The sequence below is a fragment of the Heterocephalus glaber genome, unplaced genomic scaffold (genome assembly GCF_053883595.1).
Source record: "Heterocephalus glaber isolate CG9 unplaced genomic scaffold, H.glaber_assembly_v1.0 deba00001481, whole genome shotgun sequence".
Taxonomy (NCBI): Eukaryota; Metazoa; Chordata; class Mammalia; order Rodentia; family Bathyergidae; genus Heterocephalus; species Heterocephalus glaber.
In genome coordinates, this window is record NW_028258317.1 from 50,248,211 (window position 1) to 50,267,727 (window position 19,517).

The window sequence follows — 19,517 nt, forward strand, 5'->3', positions numbered from 1 at the left end:
CCATAGACTGGATCCACACCAGAGTCTGAAGCCCTTATCAGTCACCTCCAGGTGGTGGACCATAGGCAAATTGCTGTTTTATTTCATTGTCTACCAACTAGGATTTATAATCTACCAACCACATGTGGTCACTGAGAAGATTAAATGAGGTAATAGATGTTAGTCGTTTAGAACAATGGCTAGCACAGAAAAGGTACTTTCTAGATGCTTCCTTCTGTCACATAACTCCAAACCATATTTTGAAAAACAGAATTCTGGGTAGAATTGTCTTTTAGTAAGTTAATTTGCATTTAGGTTGGATTTAGATTATTAGATCTGCAAAAATAATATCTAGAAGGGGATTGGAGTTGCTAATTTAAATAAATTGGTGTTGGATTAGTAAGATTTCCTCTGTCGGTATGAACAGTGCTACACAGAGCATATTTCCAATTTTTAAAACTGTGGATATAGTATTTTCAATACTAAATACACTAGACATAATATTTCCTGAAGATGCAAGGTCTGTAGGGAATCACAGGCCTTACTGTATGATCTCATGCAGTTGGTTCACAGATCTCTCTAGCAGAGACAGGAAACCGCACAAGTCAGAGTTTGCTATACACATTTTCATTCATCTACCTCCTTTGTGTTCCACACGCTGCTGTCTACACGGGCATCCCCGAATGGTATCTGCCCTTGGCTGCTGGTACCCTGAGCTAGCTGCAGATCTGGGACAATCAGAGACATCCTGAGGTCAGAATGGACTAGGCTGGGCTGGGGTGTAGTTCACTGGTGGAACTCCAGCCTAGTTTCTCAAGGCCCTGGATTCCATCTCCAGCACATTAAAAAAAAAAAAAAAAAAAAAAAAAGAAGAAGAAGAACTAACCTAACAGGTACAAGTAGTAGGTGCTCAATAAAGATTAGTTCTGTACCTCTCTTTCCAACATTCCCTTGCATTTCTAATATCAACTCCGTTGAGTAAAGGTTTTAGAAACTAACTGAACTGAAACTACTTCCTATTTTCTCAAGGGAACAGACCAAGGGAGATTGGATGACAATTATTTATCCATGGTTTCCATAACTACCCTTTTTAGTGCTAAAGTTGTTCCCTTGCAATGCATTCATTGTTTTCCCCTAGGATCTCTGCTACACTTTGATGTACCTCTGCCAAGAGAAAGAGGCTCCTCCCCAAACAGCATCTTCTATGTCTGACAAATTTAAAGGGGGAACCACTGGGGATCTGAGCCCTCATTTGCCCCATTAGCTGGATCCCTTGGTGCAATACACAGAATCCACAGCCACTACAGCACTTATGGCACCCAGCACCCACCCACGAAGGCAGAAGCCAGGGAGGAAGGCTAAGGGCTGCCTGGGGAGACAGCACCCTGCTGGAGAAGACAGCGCCCACCTATCTCTACAGCCCTGGAGCCGAGGAAGGTCTCCGGCCCACCTCTCCTGCTCTCCTCATCAGCTGTCACTCACCTGGCTCTGCCATATTTGGCTGGGGAGCAAAAACTCCTTGTTTTCCTCCAAAGAACTTTCCACAGACCTTTGGACTCTTCCATCTACATCCCAATGTAAGTGTGAGGTCATGGTCTAAAATCACCAGGCAGTAACTCAAGCCTTCTGGAGGGATAATTTTTCCCAACGGTTGCTGAGTTTACCTTTGGTTAAGTCCAGTGGCTTTGCTTGTGGGATACATGACACTTCTGACATAGGCCAACAACCCCAGCAAACTCTCAGAATCCAATTAGTAAATAAACTCCACTGTAATTTAAGGCAAAACCACTACCCTTGTTATTTACCCTTGACACTGAAATAGTAAATGATACTGTGGGAACGCCGAGGCATATCCTGAGCAGACCATCAGCAAAAGGCAAGATTGCCTCTCTGGAGACTTCTCTGTCCTCTGAGATTGGAATTTGGGGAGGATGCATTCGGAAATGATTTTTTTCCCAGTAATGACAACATTCAGTACCACAAAAGAAATGAAATTGAAGCATCGATCTTATTCTTCAAATATAGGATAGCTTCAATATTAAAATTAACATATAAATTTAGCATCCATCTTATTTTCCACTCTCTTCTGCTGAGTAAATGCACATATAAAGAATGAATCACTGAAACAGTATGCAGTTGAAATCAGGTTCGTTTTTCAAATTTGTCAGTACAAATGCAGTCAGAGCCTGTTTTCTGGGCACCCAACAAGTGTTCCTGGGATGCCTCCTCCCACCACCTCTGGCCCAATCCACCCACAGGACAAGATGGGACCCTCGGAAGTGGCACCCCTACTGAGCAATCCCTTAGTATCTGATGGCTACACTTCTCATCCCTTTCTCTGGATCTATTTCTTTTCAGAAATTTAAAATGTTCTTTGGCTCTCAGAAGCCTGTTGATTGGCTAAACAGCTTGCGATCAGCTGGAATCACTGCCCCTTTTCCCTGGTACTTGCCCCTTCATTGCCCTGTTAGTCATTTCAACCACAGCCATTTATATACACCTTGGTTCTCAATTCATCTATGAAATTAATTTCCTCCCACCATCAAGAGTGCTGACCTTTCTTAAAACTCAAAGCCGCAGGGCAAAACCTATTTCCAGAGTTACTAGTTAACAGGGAATAATGGAACTAGAAGGATCCATACCACCAAAAGTCCTAGTCTTCTCCTTGGGGAAAAGAGTAGCAGATTTATGCACTGTCTGGTCCCTTCCAACAAGAAGTTTCATTGGTCATTCAGAAACCAGCATTTCTGACCCCAAACATGTATTCAAACTAATAGTTGACCCTAATACCAAAGCTATTTGAACTAGATCTAGGGTATGCGCTAAGACTGCTTACAACATGGAAATACCTTCCCAAATAAAAGAAAGAGGGAATGGGGGCATGACTCAGAAATCTCAGCATGAGTTTATATCCCTCAGTCCTACTTGGTATTGAACTGAGAAGAAAACGAAGGACATAATGAGGAAGGAAATCATTCTCTAATCTCAGTGACTTTACCAATTCCCTGAAAGAATGATAAAATTGTACTGCATAGGCTACCAGGGATTCGAACTCAACAAGGGGAGCCTAGGCTAACTAGAAAGTTAGCCTCTGGATGCCTGAACCACTAGGAGACAATGATCTAGAAACGACTAACCCACCCCACATTCACAGCACCTCAGGTGAAAAAGGCATTTACACAGAGACTAAGAGCTGGCCGAGCCTCACCAGCAGGAAAGACAGACATGATACTTTAACATGAATTAGTTTTCCATCCGACTGGGCTGACTCCCAGGTTAAACATCACCTGATGAAAACTGGAAGAGTACAGCCAAGCACCCAGAAGTTCTGTGTGTCCCATGGAACTGAACTTGAACTCACACAGGTGATTGTGTTTTGTGTGCAGGCAGATACTCAGTTTCACACAGAAGAGTAACAGAGCACCCATGGGCAGATGGGTATTCCTGTTCTCTTGACCTCTACATGGTGGACCAGGCTGGTCTTTGAGAGCTGAGTTAGAATTTAGAAGTTTTGTCACTTTCCTAAGAGGGTCTCAGCAAGATGTTTATAAGAAAGCAAAACTGGAGGCAGGACATAGGATCTAACAGCCACATTTCTCACTTCTGACCCGGAACACTCTTAGCCCGCCAAAGCAACATTTCTTTCTTCAGGAACATTCTATTGAGAACCAAACATACTTGCACTAGTCCATGAATTAACTGTTTTACAGATAATTCTGATTTTCTGGTTGCCATGAAAAGAAATCAATGACAGTGGCAATCTGAAGGGGAGATTAAGGTGTAAGAACACCTATGGGCCAAGCTTTGTCCAATGTGGGTCATTCATCCTGGAGAAGTAACATCCAGAAGGAGACTTGGGAGCAGTTTGGGTCATATGGTAGGTTATCACTGTTGCTTGTTAAGTAAATATGGGTAAACTTTGGAGATGAAAATGCCTTTCAAAATACATTTGTCTAGGAGACCCATACATTAGCACATCACAGCCACATAACCTGTCCTGAATGTGTATCTTTAGACCAGGGGCAAATTAGTCTCTTTCTTTCTTATATAAACATGAAAGTTTGCATATAACCTCAACAACAAATTGTATTTACTTTTAAACATTCTTGGAATGAAAGTATGTCAATAAAATAATATCAGTACAGCTAATGTAAGGAATTTTTCCCCCTCAGAAATTTCTCATTCCAGAAATGCCCAGTAAACAAGCAAGAAGGTTGTTTTGTTTTGTATAAGACTCTCTCTGGCCCGGAACCCATCCTGGCCTGGGAGCATCTTAGGCTGAGTGCGCTCCAGAGCCAAGACTCACTGTTGCATTGGGAGCTCTCGTGAATCCTTGTCCTGGAGGGGCTTTTATTCATTTGCTTATTTACTTTCCCTTCCACATTCACGAACTGATTGTCTGACCTAAGCAGTCATCCTGTCTTTCAAGCACTTTGGAGGAATGGAAACAGCAAGTCAAAGAAGTGGCTGGTGTGGGCACCACTGAATATTACTGCTTGAAAATTCTCTCTAAAAAGAGCCAAAAGGGAATATTGGCACATACAGTGCCCTCCAGGGTACTTTTAAAAGGAGGGGGAAGCCCTCAATATTCTGCCTGAAACTAGAATGGCATCTTCTCCAAGTGAGAATGAGGAAATTCCCATCTGTTTTACACTGGATGCAAAGTTGCTGAACCAAGAGTGGTCATGTATTGAGTACTTTCCACAGCAGGTTTGGTGCTCAGCATATTACTTCCTTCCCACACTCAACTATACATTTTTGATAGTTTTTCATTTTTACTCTTTTTAATGGGATTCTCCACTGTAATCTCTACCTTTCTTGGACCCATGGGTAACTTGAGCAATAGTACAGATAGCACATTCTCTTACACCTAGTAGGCACTCTCTAAGTATGTGTTGAAGAAATGAATGGATGAACAAGGGAAATTAATTAACTCTATTCTTGAACAATTTTCAGTTTTCTGACTGCAGCTCTAAAACTGCCATTCATATTTCTTAAGAAATGTCTCATTTAGGGCATCATTTAACTATTATCTTGGTTTCTGACCCATGCATTAGTAAGTAGTTTTTCTTTTCTTTTGGTACTGGGCATTGTACTCAGGACCTTGCACTTGCCAGCCAGGCACTGTGCTGCTGAGCAACATCCCTGGCCCTTAGTAAGTAGCTTTTTATATCAAGTTTCTATTTTTAGAGCCTCTTTCTACAAGCAGAAATGACATAAACCAAGATCATCTCCTTAGTTTATTTTTCCTAGAGTCCTTAGCATGCTACATTAACCTGACAAGCTTAATTTTGTGTTCATTTCACAATACATTTCATGCAGTTCACAGCTGTGATTGGTTTTACATTGACGTTACACGTGTTTCAATTCAGCCATGTGAAAAGAATAATTCTTAATGAGTTTGTCTCTGAAAACTGTCCAAGCCTGAGCAGTTCACTCTATTCTTAAATTCTGAAGTGCAGTCTCTCTTTAAAATGCAAGAAGGATTTTTTTTAGCATACAAATATAACGTCCCTGTTTATAGTCCATTTGCCACCAAACCACTTCCTTTAGGGTTCACATATCCTGAGGAATCCCCTTTTACAAAATCTCGTTCAAGTATACTATTTTACTTAACATTCCAGGCTGAGTTTAGGACCAAGGCTGACCATCAGTTTTACATCCCCAAGCAAATCTCCCATGAACCCAGCCTTCCCAAGACTATTCTTAGCATTAGACTCTCTTTTACAATAAACATTCAGCACTAAAGCCACAGAGCAGAGCTATTTGGCATTTTCCAATGAAGTGCAAGAAATTAAATAAGTTATGCTTTTATTGCTAATGTATAGAATATCAAGCACAGTCACTTTGTCAAACAGAAGGAAAGGGGTACACTAGACATGGTGTCTCCTGGGGTGCCCCAGGGTTCGAATGCACAGAAAGTGTCACCTGGTCACCACCCTTTAGGTTCCACTTTAAGATGATGTGTTGAGTATTCTAGAGTCTGAAGAGTCAGACCTCTCATCATAGTCGTCCTCCGTGTAAATGGACTGCTTTGTTACAATTTGACACCCGTCCTCGGGGATGGAGATCCGAGGGTCCTCTGTGGCTCGAGTGGGTAGGACAGGCGAACTTCTGAAGACGCTGGTGGAGTTACTGGGGAAGGGACTGACGTACTGGGACCTCAGCTGGTACTGCTGCTGCAGGGTCATGGTGTTCCACAGGGTGACGTCGTTGGGCAAAAAGGGGCTGGACTGGTTTCTGGCCAAAGTATTCCTCAGCATCAGTGGGTACCGGGGCGGCTGGGGGAAGGGGTGCTGCAGAGGCACAGCCAAGGGGTTGGGGACGACATTACTGGAGTCCGCAGAAAACCTCAACGTGTCTGGGACTCGGAAGGCAGAGCCCACAGACCACTTGGACGAGGAGATGGGGTAGGAGCTCAAGGTGTGTTCGAAGATGTGCCCGTTCGAGGGCAGCATGAGGCTCTCGGCTTCTGCAGAAGTTCGCTCGGCCCCGCCCACTGAGGAGCGGCTGGACAGAAGGACTTCCACGGCGCTCACCAGGTCCCCCCCGCAGCCCTTCAGGATGAGCTCGAGCACCGTGGGCTTCTGGTTGGGGAAAATTTTTTTTAACACTTCTAGGGGCGGTCTGTTGGCTTTCAGGCTGAAGGGCAGGGAGACCGTCCCCGACGGGCCCTCGATCAGGAGGTGATTCTGTTCCGCGTTGTACTTGGGGCTCCCTGGGTGGCTCTCAGGGTTGCCTCCGTTTTTCTGGGCAACAAACCCCCCTTCATCCACAGACACTATCTCAGGACTTTCGGGAGTGAAGCAGCTCTTATTTTTGGCCACATCTGGGGAGCTCCTCTGGTCAGTATCTTTGTCACTGAAGGCCTCTGTACTGTCTGCTGAGCCGCCATCCCCAAGGTGTTCTTCAGTCAAATCTGAAAATAAGAAAACAGCTGGGTTACTCTTTTCTTGGTGTGCATAAAGAGGAACCGATATGCTCAGAAGGAAACTGTACACAAGCTTCTTGGAAGAGGAAATGCATCTCAGTGGGTTATCACATACTGCCTGCCTGAAAACAGAAATCCAAACTATGTCACTGGCAAATAGCAAAAAAAAAAGGGGGGGGGAGCCCTGTAAATTAAGATCTTAGAAATCAGAGTCGTTTCTCAGAATGCTACAAGCAAGGCTGTTTGCCTTACGCACAGAATTGCTACAGTCCTATAGCCACAGAAGACCTGGCTTTGACAGCAGTGACAATCGCCATGCAGCACCAACATGGGCACCTCTGCAAGGCTCCCCAGAAAAAATACAGCCCAAGGAAAATGGGGAAATGACCTCTGGCTTGTCTACCAGCTTCTCTTCTGTAGATGAAGTGTTCCTTTGCAGATCAAAAACATCATTGGTTGGTGCACAACCCATACCTCCACAGGAAAATTTTAGTATCCACAGGAAATTTTAGTACTTGAAATACGCTTTTCCATAGGCTAATTTTGTATTAAGTATGTCTCATGAACCAGACAGTCCGTTTTATCAGGTTGCTATGTACAACCAGAGTGAAAGCCAGTTGAAATCTTTCATAAAAACCCGCTTAGCACCTGGTAAACTCAGTTGCCTGTGATTTGCACTAGAGGGCAAGCAAAATCAGCTGTGAATTGTGACGGCAGGACAGGGTGTTGGTGAGGAGAAAGGAAATGGGTGGAAAGGGTTTCTGAAACTACCCAGAAATCACTCTCCATCAATGAAAGGAGACGTCCACAGCTTAGCACCACGAATGGCAAGACATACACATGCTTGCATGAACTATCAGTAAAGTTCATGGAAAGGCCTTAAAGATTGCTTTTTGAATTATATGAAAAGAAGAAAAAGCTTCCCAAGGGCCAGGGATTTAGCTCAGTGGTTCCAGTGCCTGCCCCGCAAGCACAAGAACCTGAGTTCGATCCCTGGTACCAAAAAAAAAAAAAAGAATATTATATCACTGAAATTACTGAACTTTAAAAAACAAAAAAAGCTTCCCAAATAAAGCTGAGCTTTGCTATGAAAAAAACCAGTTTTAAATTTGACATTTTGCCATAAAACAGTATCACTGAAAAGACTAGTATTGCAATACTAAGCAGGCAGAAAGGTGTGGGTGAGAGTGGTTTGTTTTATAGTAGTAAATTCTAACAGATATTTATAAGGGAATCATTTTTTTTTTACTAGCAAGCTATATGAAAATAGATTTTTATGCTTTCTCTTTTAAAAAAAAGTATTAGTAAGAATGCAGGCATTCTTAATGGCCCAGTCAGTTGTCAGGTGATGAACAATCTGTTTGCCTGTGTCCCTACACCCTGCCTGAATAGCCCCATTGTCACCCTCTCTGTGTGCACACCTGATTATGTACAGATAGCCAGCCGATGAAATTTCATCAAAGCAAGTCTAGTTTAAACCATCTCCTCATGTTTGTTGTTGTTTACTTTAAAAGCCTTAAACAAAGGCCCATTCAGGAACATTCTTCTGATATGGCATATATCTTAGGTATAACTGAAAAGCAAAGTTTTGTTCCTCACAAAGCAATAAATACGTGCCCAACATAAGGAAATGTTATAAAATATTCTACAATTACATCACTGTAACTTTCCATCAAATGTCTGACACAAATTAATACTTATCCCAAATTTGAACTTCAATTAACCTGCTTCTTTTTTCAATACAAAATATAAGGTTTCCATTATGAGGTTCATTTGCAGTTCGCATATATAAAGCTATCTTTGCTTTTCATAACAACTCTAGGATAAAGACATATGTCTGGTTATTTATTTATTTATTTGGGGGTGGGTGGGTACCAGGAATCAAACTCAGGACCTTGCACTTGCCAGGCAGGTGTGGCACCACTGAGCTATACCCCAGCCCAAGACCTATGTCTGCAAGAGAAATTCAACATATCCTCCCTTACAACTTCCTAGGACAGGAGACCCAGCTTTCACCTCCCACTTGTTGTAGTATTTGAACTCCTTGTCCTTGATCCAAAAGATAAAAGCAACAGCAAAAAACTTCTATAGGTTCACATTTAATCAGACAGACCTATTTAAATTTTCCTCACCCGTGACCTCATACATATGTCATGGCTGCTACTCAGATTATTACACAACTGAAAATGAGAAGACAGTGTGATAGTATGTTAACTAAGAAATGAAATGAGCACACAAATGGATTTTGGCCCCCATTTAATGGAGCTTCAGAAAACAACTCAAATATTCTCCCTATGTAAATAAGGATACAACATAATGTTCAAAATACTGTATACCTCAAAACACTTTTCATATTTCTTTAACTTTAGCTTATTTTGTCATTATCACCATCAAGTATTTATATCCCTATAATATACAATACACTGAGTGAAGGAGAATAAAGGCTGGAAAATATCAGGAAGTGTAAGGCCCTCGCCTAACATGTGGAATTATTATCTTGTTGAGGAAATAAGATGTAAACGCAAGGGAAAAAGCAAACTCAGCCAGGCAGGATTGGCTAAGCATTAGATATGACATACACTGTACACCAATATTCTAGCAGCATTATTCACAATAGCTGAAATGTGGAAGCAACTCAAATACCCACCAACAGATGAATGGGTATATAAAATGTGGTATATACATACAATGGAATATCATTCAGCTGCAAAAAAGAATGAAATTTTGATATGTGGACAATGTGGATAAACCTTGAAAATATGCTAACTGTAGTAAGCTGGGCACAAAAAGACAAACAGTATAAGTCCATTTATACAGATACCAAGAATGGGCAAATTCACAGAGACAAAAAGGAGAAAGAGGGCCGGGGATTTAGCTCAGTGGTTCCGGCGCCTGGGGCACAAGCGAAAGGTCCCGAGTTCGATCTCTGGTACCAAAAAAAAGGAGAATGGTAGTTATGGGAGTTATGGGGGGTTACTGTTTAATATATATGAAGTTTCAGTTTAAGATGATGAATAATTACTGGAGATGGATAGTGCTATGGTCGTAGGACATTGTGAATGTACTTACTGCTTAATTTTTAATGCTAAAATGGTGAATTTTTATCCACATACCAAAAATAATATGACAGTGTCACACAAATATAGGAGAGGATAAGATTTTTATTTATTTATTTTTGGTACCGTGGATCGAACTTGGGTCCTTGCGCTTGCAAGGCAGGCGGCGGAACCACTGAGCTAAATCCCTGGCCCAAGATTTTTTTTTAAACAAGGGAAAATGACGGATGCTTCACGGAAATCAATGTTCTATCAGAACAGCTAGAAACCTCAAAAGTCAGCTACTATCAAAATAAATATACAAACCTAAAATAACTTTGTGTTATAAAAAGGTAAATTTTCAAACACTGGAAACATTTTGGGAGACACATGTCAACCAAATTCGCAATCCCAGGGCTGCTGAAGTTTCAAAATGGAGCAGAGGACTGGCCTCTTATCTTGCACGCAGCCCTCTTCAGGCTCCAGAAGAAAGTGGCCCAGAGAGCAGGTTTGTGAGGAGAATTAAGGAATGATGTTCTGACTAATCCATGTATAAGAATCTATTTTTTCAAGGTGGTAACAGAGATATTGTCCTAATCAACTGGATACAGGATGACAGGATTATAGTATGACTATAAAATCCCACTTTTGTACCTATTTTCCTAAGTTCTGTACAACAGACCTCAGTGGCCTCTTAAGGGGGTGCCATCTTGTTCAGCAACTGTGAGGCCCCAGAGGCAAACGCCATTTTCCCATTTGTTTTGCTGTCCTTTCCCCCTGCTACTGGGACGTGCCAGTGTACCATGCTCTTCTGGTTACTCCTTAAGAGTGGTGAGGGACTGTGCTGAAACATCTGTACTTACCATGGTTTTGGGGGCTGACTGGTCTCACAATCTAGGTGTTCAGGCTATGGCTAAAAAGTGAGAAAAGCTAACAGAATGTCAGGAATCAAGTCCACAAATTCAAGACATTCCAACCAACTGAGCTCAGCACTCTTTATGCCGTCTTCAAAGGAAAGAGAGAATACGATGAAAGAAGCCAGGAACAGGGCTCATGCACCTGCACAGCACACAAAGTCCTACTAAGAGGTGCAGAGTGAGCAGAGGCCCCATCAGTACCCAAGGCTGCTGGGCTTCAAAACGGTGCAAAGGCAGGCTGGCCTCTGAAGGGGTCAGACTGACTCCCCAGCCAACAGCAATTTCTGAAGGACAGCGTATATGGTCCCTGCAATTTAGTGGCACTACGGTATTCAGTATTGGTTGTATTATTATACCTAAACCAAATGTATTGTAAATTATTCTATTATAAACACAGACTTTCACAAATAATTACAGAGGGTGAGTTTTGAGCTCAGTGATAAAGTGTAATTTAATAACAGGTGTTTCTTTACATCTCCAGGTTTTTTCCTAAATGAAATTTACAAACCATTCAAGGTTTAAAACACAAAAGCCTTTCTAGATATAGAAATGTGAAACTGCCAACTAACAAAATGAAACAGGAAATACCTCTGAAACACTCTACCCTCTTTCTTCTGGAAACCGAGACCCTAATTCCTAGAGCATAAGGAGTAATAGTATATTTCAACTGATAATTTTTAACCCTAGTATATAAGTACAGAAAGCCAAAATTACTAGTCAAAGAGGAAAGAAAGCAATTTTATCTGATATTACAAACCAGTAATTAAAGATGATAGGATGTGTTATTTCTAATACAAACATCTTAATATATATTAAATCTTACAAATATCCATGCTTTAATTTCATGTTTCATGATACAGAAATACTTATAGCCATCTCTAAAATAAACTTTTCAGTAGTGTAAAGGTTTCTAAAAGAAGCAGATATTCAATTAAAAAGGAAAATTTTTCTATGAATAACTTCAAAATATACATACCATAACTATAAGACTAGTTTTTGTTTTTGTTTTTGTTACAAAACTTTTTTAACTAAGGAGAGAAACAGCACACACATAAAAGTGACTTCCTATCCATAATTACAGTTTGCAAAATCTAACTTTCTTTGTTTTTTTTTTAATATGAAAATGCAGTTCAGTAAAAAAAGAAAAGTATGGGGCCGGAGATTTAGCTCAGTGACACCAAGCCTGCCTGGAAAGCACAAGGTCCTGAGTTTGATCCTTAGTACCAAAAAAAGAAAAGAAAAGAAAAGAAAGAAAACTATGTATTCATTTCAAATATTTTGAGAAAGTCTACCACATATGTGAAACAAACATGTTGGTCAAAACACAAATATGACAAATCTTTCTGACTTAGATGATATCATGAGTTTTATACATTGTATCCAGTTATATCTACCAAAACAAAATACATCTAATATGCAGAATGAAAATACAAAACATTGGAATACAAAAGAATTTCCTAAATCAGATATCACTGGATTGTTTTCCCCCTTCTGAAACAATGTCATGCATTTTGAAGCATAGATTGTCACGTCCTCATCTGTTCATCTGACCTTTGGGAGACACAGTTCTAAAGATCAGGTGCCTGGTGTGTACTTCTCAAAGCCCACCAATTTTATAGCTATGGCAGGACAGCCAAAGCAAGATGGGGCATTCTGGAGAGACCACTGCTCAGTCAGAATGTTCATGAGCTTTTATACTTTCTGTTGTTATCTTTAGCTCACAATAGAAACGATGAATGATAAAGAAATGGAATGACTAGAAATACAAAGTTTACCAGGAATTTTTGATTTTTAGATCCTTTCTTCCTGGGAGAGAAAACCTTGTGAAATTAAATAGTTATGCTTTGCTTTTTAGAAATCGTTAACAACACTGGTTTAATCATGTATGAAAGAATCATATTGGTATATTGGGGGGACACTGACACAAAAAAGGCTGGGCTTAATGAAGTATAGTTACAGCTTTGTGGACTTTATACATCCTGCAAAAATTTAGTTTTTATCTCTTTCTTGACTCAGAAGGGAACACTTATCAAGAAGTAGAGGAGAAATTACCTACAAATCTACTTGCTTATTTGGCATGTACAAAAACACACCTGGCTACTCATTTATCCATCTAGTTTAACAAATACTCTTAAATCCCTAACTATGTACCCAGGTACTGTAGTAAGACTATATGCACACAAGCAAGGCATCTCCTCTTCCTACAGTTTATTTGCTAACTAATCTCTTGCAAAATTCTAAGTTATCTGCTCAGTTGGTCAAATTTTAAAGTGAAACACAAGTAAGTCAAAGACCAGCAGCTAAGCAGACTACCGTGTCTCTAGGGAGGGAGTACTGTTATAAACATTCACATAAAAAGACCGTGGGTAGGGCCTGGGATTTAGCTCAGTGGTTCCAGTGCCTGCCTCGCAAGCACAAGGTCCCGAGTTCAATCCCCAGTATTAAAAAAAAAAAGACAGTGAGTGCTACAGATATACACACTGAACCAAACAAGTAATAACAGTGGCAAAAAGTAGAACAGTGAGTTCAGCTTTGTAAATTTACATCTGCCTAATAACCGTAAGTAAGAGATTGTAGACTATAAACAACTGATGTTCAGAGTGTTCTTTTTCACAACATATTACTGTTATTTGGTATTTAACTGTGGTGTTTAAAAATAGCTGTTTACCTACATAATACAATGGAAAACAAACTATCTACTCAAGTGCTTCTTTTCTGAGAAGGCAAAGAGGTGACTCATTCGGTGACGTTCGACACTTAGGTCAGAACATGATACAATCATCAGGTGGTAGGCCTGTGATGACCAGAAGCTACTACACATTAGACCCACATAGGACTCCACAAGGGGCTCTGAGGACCTGGTGGCTAATGGCTAAGGGGACTGCAACAGGTTAAAAGGTGAAAGAAATGAGGAAACAATAAGCAGGAACAAGGGGCCAGGCAGGCAAATGGATTTTTACTGGGCTCGGTCTTCCTCCCTGTCAGGAAGAAGTGCAACATTTCCAGAAAGGGCTCCAAGTCCTCCAGGGACTCTGATTTATGAAGATTTACTCCCCTTCTCTCTGTAAAGCTGTTAGCAGAAAGTGCTGACCAGCTGCAGCAAAGAATTTCTCATCGATGCTCTTTGATTGTATTTTGCAAACAAAATGCCGGTTGCTTGGTAACATTTCACTTGAGCCTGACCTTCTCTGAAAGTTATTGCTATCAGATTCGATTTACACTGTCCTCCTGTGATTACTGTAATCTTTTAAACCCGGGAGTTCATCCATCAGGGAAGAGAAAAGTTGGTTGTGTAAGTGGAGAGTGTGGCTATCCACCAGATTTATAACTGGAGGGGGTGCTGAGTGGTGATCCCCCCAACCAGGGCAGTGGACTCTGCTTTCTAGGGTGGAGTGCTCTGGTTTTTCCTGCCACCCGGTGTCTTCAGCTCTACAAGATGGACCCCAGCCTCCCCAGTGTCCCTCCTGGAAGAGCTGGCCATGCAGATAGACTAGTGACCCAGGCCAGGGTGCCTTGTGGGCCAGGGTGGCTGGATAAAACAACAGGACACAGCTAAATTTGAACTTCAGATAAATAATGGAGGATTTTTAGTGCAAGTATGTTCCACACAATATTTGTCATCCTATTTTTTTTTTTTTTTTTCTGTTTTCAGGGTCTTTGCTAAGTTTGGCAACTCCCCTCCTCGGGGGTTCTGGGCATTAATGGACAGGGAGGGGAAGCTTGGGAGGAAGCCAGAGAGAGCTGGGTGAGTTTTGGAACTAGGAGCCACTCCAGGTTCCCCTGAGGCCTAGAGGGCAACAGGAGCCTACAGGCAGGGAGGCAGCGCTGGCCCTGGGACAGCCCAGGGCAGAGTGGGACACCCAAAGTCTCTGCAGCCCCAGCCTTTCTCCTCAGGAGAGCTGGCTGTTTCCCATCCTACCCCACCTCATCCCACAGCCCAGCAAAGCAGCAGTCTCCAGCCCAGCATCTATCGGCAAGGCTAGGGTTCCCACTCCCCAGCCAGCTCCACTACAGTTTCAAAGAGACTGTGGTATCATCCGTTTATTCCTTTTTATCTGGTTGGTTTTTTGGTTTTTAAGCCCTGGCCTCAAAGTAATAGGTCTTAAAACCAGAGTTCTTTTTTTCATTCATTTCATAGATGACCTTTATTCTTTCTTGCTTCTTCATTCCTCCCAGCCTATCACCACAGAGGTTTTCCTTCCTGGCCTGGATAAGTACTCCTATAATACTTCTCATACTTGAAGGTGCTTCTCTTTCAGGAAATTAATAAAGTAAAATTGAAACTAAGGAAGAAAACTGGGAAGACCCAATCAAGCTATAGCTGTAAGTCCCAGAGTAAGCATAATGATGAGGCCAGAGGTAAAATAAAATAAAGACAGATTTTCAAAACCTAACTGCTTTCCCTCGTTACCTTGTTTCTCCTTTCAGAAGAAATAAACCTGAAAGGAGACCCTACCTTCCTATTTAATCGTGCTCGTTTATTCCTAACCACATTATGTTTTCAATTTAATTTTCCTTCAAGAACACTTAAAAGAATTTGTGCACATATTTATTTTGATAACAGATATAGATCTAGGAAGAATGTACAGCCACTGATCTATCCCATCCTGGCGGCACAGGGCACCCAGGACACTCCCCCAGAGGAAAGGTTGGGGCAGGCAAGGGAGCACAATTCAGGAATGTACCTGCAGTTTCTCACCTTGGCCCTGACCCTTAGTTTCCCTCAACTCTGGAGCCTACATTTTTGAAAGGCTGGCTTGGCTGGCTGAGACTGCTGATTCAGCCACACTAACTGCTGAAAGACGTCCTGGGATGGTTTCATGGGGGAAGGGGTACAAGGAGATGTGAAAAGGAATTTAGAAATAATGCATTCCATAGTATGCATTAGGAAGCTTAAATTAGAATATGTTCTCAATCAAAATCTAATTAATTTTAGGTCAGTCATAGATGGTAATCAAATAGTAGGATAAATCTATACCCCAAAAGAGTACTTAAATCCATAGCTAGAAATCATAGTCATGGAAATGGGGAAATTCTCCTAAAAGCCACAATACATATTACACCATTAGATAAAATAACCCCCACTCCCGTAAAGAATCTGAAGCAGGATTTGGAAAAGATTTCTTCTGCTGTCAAAACTTTGTTTGGGCATTAATATGTTGCTCTCTGAACCTGGTGGTATTTCTCCAGGAGGGGGTTAGCAAAAGTATTCTTCCCTAAGGAATGTGCTTTTCTCAAAGATTTCTGCAGAGGAAAAAGACTCCATGTGCTGGTACACCTGCATTCATATCCAAGAAAAAATATCTCTCCACAGCTAGGTACTAAACAGGCCCTTGGCTCTGAAAAAGGACAACCACATTTTAAAATCAAAGTTCACAAAGAAGTAAATCTACATGATTGGCCAGCAAGTATTTAGAGATTCCTGAAAGTCTGAATATTTCTTATACATGTAGACCTATCATCCAAATAGAGCTTAGCTGACTCTTTATATGGAGTGAGTTACTTCTTTAGAGTATCAGATATGCTTCTAAATATTCATGGTATGTTAAAAATACATTATAAAATAGTGCCAAAAAAAAAAAAGGTCCAACACACCGCAACTCTCAACTAAAGGTTTTCTCGAACTTTACATACACTATGTAGAATAGGTCTACTTGCATGTTCATATTCCTAGTGGGAAATAAAACCTGTTCTTTTCTTGCCCCCAGCCTCATCTGATTAGTGATTGGCTTTTTTTTTTTAAAGCATGGAATTACATGGCCAAACCAATTGAAAGACAAAAACAAAAGTTGTGTAAATGAATGTACAAGATATATGCCGTGATTGGCTGGAAACAGAGCTCTTGGTCCCTGACAGCTCACTCCCCTAAAGTCATCACTCTGACCTCTTCTTGCAAATCACTTGTTTTCAATTTTGAGAGCTAATGCTATCCCTGAACATCTAGCGAGAGTAGGAATGCACCAGGTTGGATCTGTTCAGTTGAAATCCTTTGCCCTTTTTACACCCCCTAAGCTTGTGTCCTGCAGCTCCTGCTGCCTTCCTGGCCTCTTCATCCCTCCTCCTCCCAAAGTAATTGTGGGTTTTTCGACTCTTTTAAACCATGAATTTTGGCTATCTCAAAAATCAGAAGAGCAGAGGATATGAAAGGAATTCCCTCTTGAACAAGAACCACAAAACACAATGCCTTATCACAGTGGAGCTCCTGGGACAGTGGCCACTGAAAAATGCTATCTCTAATATTAACTCAGACTCCAGCTCCAGTCCTGAGGGAAACAGGGTCAAAGAAAGTGGAAACCAAACAATTAAGATCGTAGTATGTAATCACTTCTACAGCTGACCTCCAAGTTATCTGTTCTTACCTAAGAGAGATGTGACCCCCAAAAAAGAAACAAAACCCCTCTTTTTTCCCTCTCTAGTTACTCTAGGCAAATCCATAAATGGGAGATGCTTAGAGACAAAAGAGACAACTGTACAATACCCACAAAACCTACGTTCAGCAGGCTCTGTCCTTAAAGCATCCAGTCCTGACCTCACAGAAGCTGTTCTCAGCCCTTCAGCCCTGAGCAACGGGACGACAGAACTGACCTCCCAGGCCAACTCTCAACTCACCACAAATCCTACAAGTGGACCGTACCACCAACTCCACACAGCAGTCCAGCACTTCTGAAAACCTCTCTCCAGAAGCCAGGGGAACTGTTTTTGAGGGTGAGGTAGTGTAGGCAGCTGCTCTACCCTCAATTCTACTCAGAGTAAGGCCCTAGCCCTGTCCACTCCTAATTCCAGCACACCCCCTTTCCCTGAGGAGATGGGCTTTTCTATGTCCTTTGCACATGTGCTCCAGTGAAAGGGACATATCAAACCCAAGTCCACTTAATTCTGGGAGCTATCAAGGGAGCAGCCCTTGGGCTGGACAGGATCAAGACAGAAGCTACAGATTTCCCAGGAGGAAACAGACCAAGAGACTTGAAGGGCCAAGATCATGAAGCCTGAAGGAGAGAAAAGATGGAAGGGATGGGGCGGGGCTGGGGTTAGGGTTAGGGCTCCTGGGAACAGATCTATTTTCCTTAGAACACCGTAGAAGATGTGAGGGAAAAAGGGGGGAAAGGAAAGAAGAGGAGAAAGCTGGGGGTGGGGGTGGGGGTAGAAGCCTGTGGCCCAAGCCTGCCGACAACTCGGGAAAGGGCTTTCAAGAAGTGGCTTCCCTCACTGTAGGTCTAGTTTTGTTTGTATTTCTTGAAACCACAACTGCCTGGGAAATGATATTGAAGGACCTCAGCAGTTCTGCAAAACAAGCTGACTCTGGACGCACCAGATTCTTGGTTGGAATGTCGGCAAAGGAGCCTTTCAGGACCTTCTTTTTTTTACTACCGTGCGTAAATGAGGCTCTTTCACCAAACTGCAAGGGACTGGACCGGGAACGCAGCTAAAAGGGTCATGGGAGCTGGAGATAACTTGTTCTCTCTCCAATTCCCCTGGGCCACGCGGAGAAGCGCATCCAGGCCGCAGTCAGCCAAGCCCTGGGGCCGGGCTCCTAACATGCACTTCCTCACTCCTACCGCAACTGCGAGGTCTCCAAAACGCGTTACCCGGAAAACCTTGGCCCAGGGAGGTGACTGTGTGTGCGTTTAAATTTGGTTTTGTCCCCGATCTCTTTTCCCAAAGAATTTAACATGTTCCCCTTTGGCCCGGGGAAGGCACCTGGTAGTCTCAACTCAGCGTCCAGCCTTGTGGTTCTCTTTTCCTGGGACTCAGGAAAGTAAGAACCAGTCTGGTGGGGTCAGGGAAGTAGGCCTGGCCAGGATCACTTCCCGAAAGAGCCACAGCAGGTACTCGGACGTTGCAGACGCACCTGACCAAGCTCTCGCGCTCCCCGCCTCGTCCTTACCTGGCTTGGAGAGCTGCGCTTGCAGCGCCCCGGGCTGAGGCTCGGAGGCCCAGCGTAGCCCGGCGGCCGCGGCCAACTCGGCGGCGGGGCGCGTCGGCGGCTGCGAGGGCTGCGAGGGCGGCGGCGGCTGCGGGCCGGCAGCGGAGTCCCCAGGCTGTGGGGGACCGGGCAGAGCGCGCAGTGAGTCAGGGATGAGGCTCTCCAGGCTCTCGTTGGCCTGCTGCCGGCGCAGCGCCACCTGCGCTGCCATGACCCGCTGCCGCTCGATGATCAGGATGCACTTCTCGCAGGTGCAGTCCTTGAAGCGGCAGTAGCGCTTGTGGCCCTTGAGCCAGGACAGCACTCCGTGGTTCCGGCAGCGCGCGCACTTGGGCGTACGCTGCAAAGGTGCCCGCGGCGGCTGCGACACCGGGCCGCCCATGTAGAGGTAGGGAGAGCCGTAGCCGTTCATGCCCAGGGCTCCGGGACGAGTTGGCGGGCCGGCGACGGAGGGAGGCCAACGGGCGCTGGAGTCCCGAGCTGGGGGCCCGTTCGGGGGTCGGCCTCCGGGCGGCGAGGTGCGGGGTCCCGCAGCCCCGGCGGCCGCGTGCGTCCCGGGCCGGCGCGGGGTGCAGCAGCAGTCCCTCCAGCTCCTGCAGTGCGCCCAGCCTCTCCCCCTCGCTTCGGGCCCCGCCAGACCTCAAGCCGCCCGGGTCTCGGTTGGAGGTTGCTTTGGCTGCACAGCCACGCCCGCACCTCCCCTCCGCCTAGGTGCAGGCGGCCGCCAGGAG

General features: G+C 43.4%; 1 protein-coding gene across 1 annotated transcript; it reads right to left on the bottom strand.

Annotated features, from left to right (window-relative positions):
- Window positions 1–5,129: 5,129 nt before the first annotated feature.
- Window positions 5,130–19,271, bottom strand: Dmrt3 (doublesex and mab-3 related transcription factor 3). Its single transcript, XM_004838210.3, has 2 exons — window positions 18,748–19,271; window positions 5,130–6,898 (listed from the first exon to the last, which is right to left on the bottom strand). The coding sequence occupies exons 1-2, from the start codon at window positions 19,196–19,198 to the stop codon at window positions 5,934–5,936; spliced, it is 1,416 nt and encodes a 471-aa protein (XP_004838267.1). The 5' UTR covers window positions 19,199–19,271; the 3' UTR covers window positions 5,130–5,933.
- Window positions 19,272–19,517: the final 246 nt, after the last annotated feature.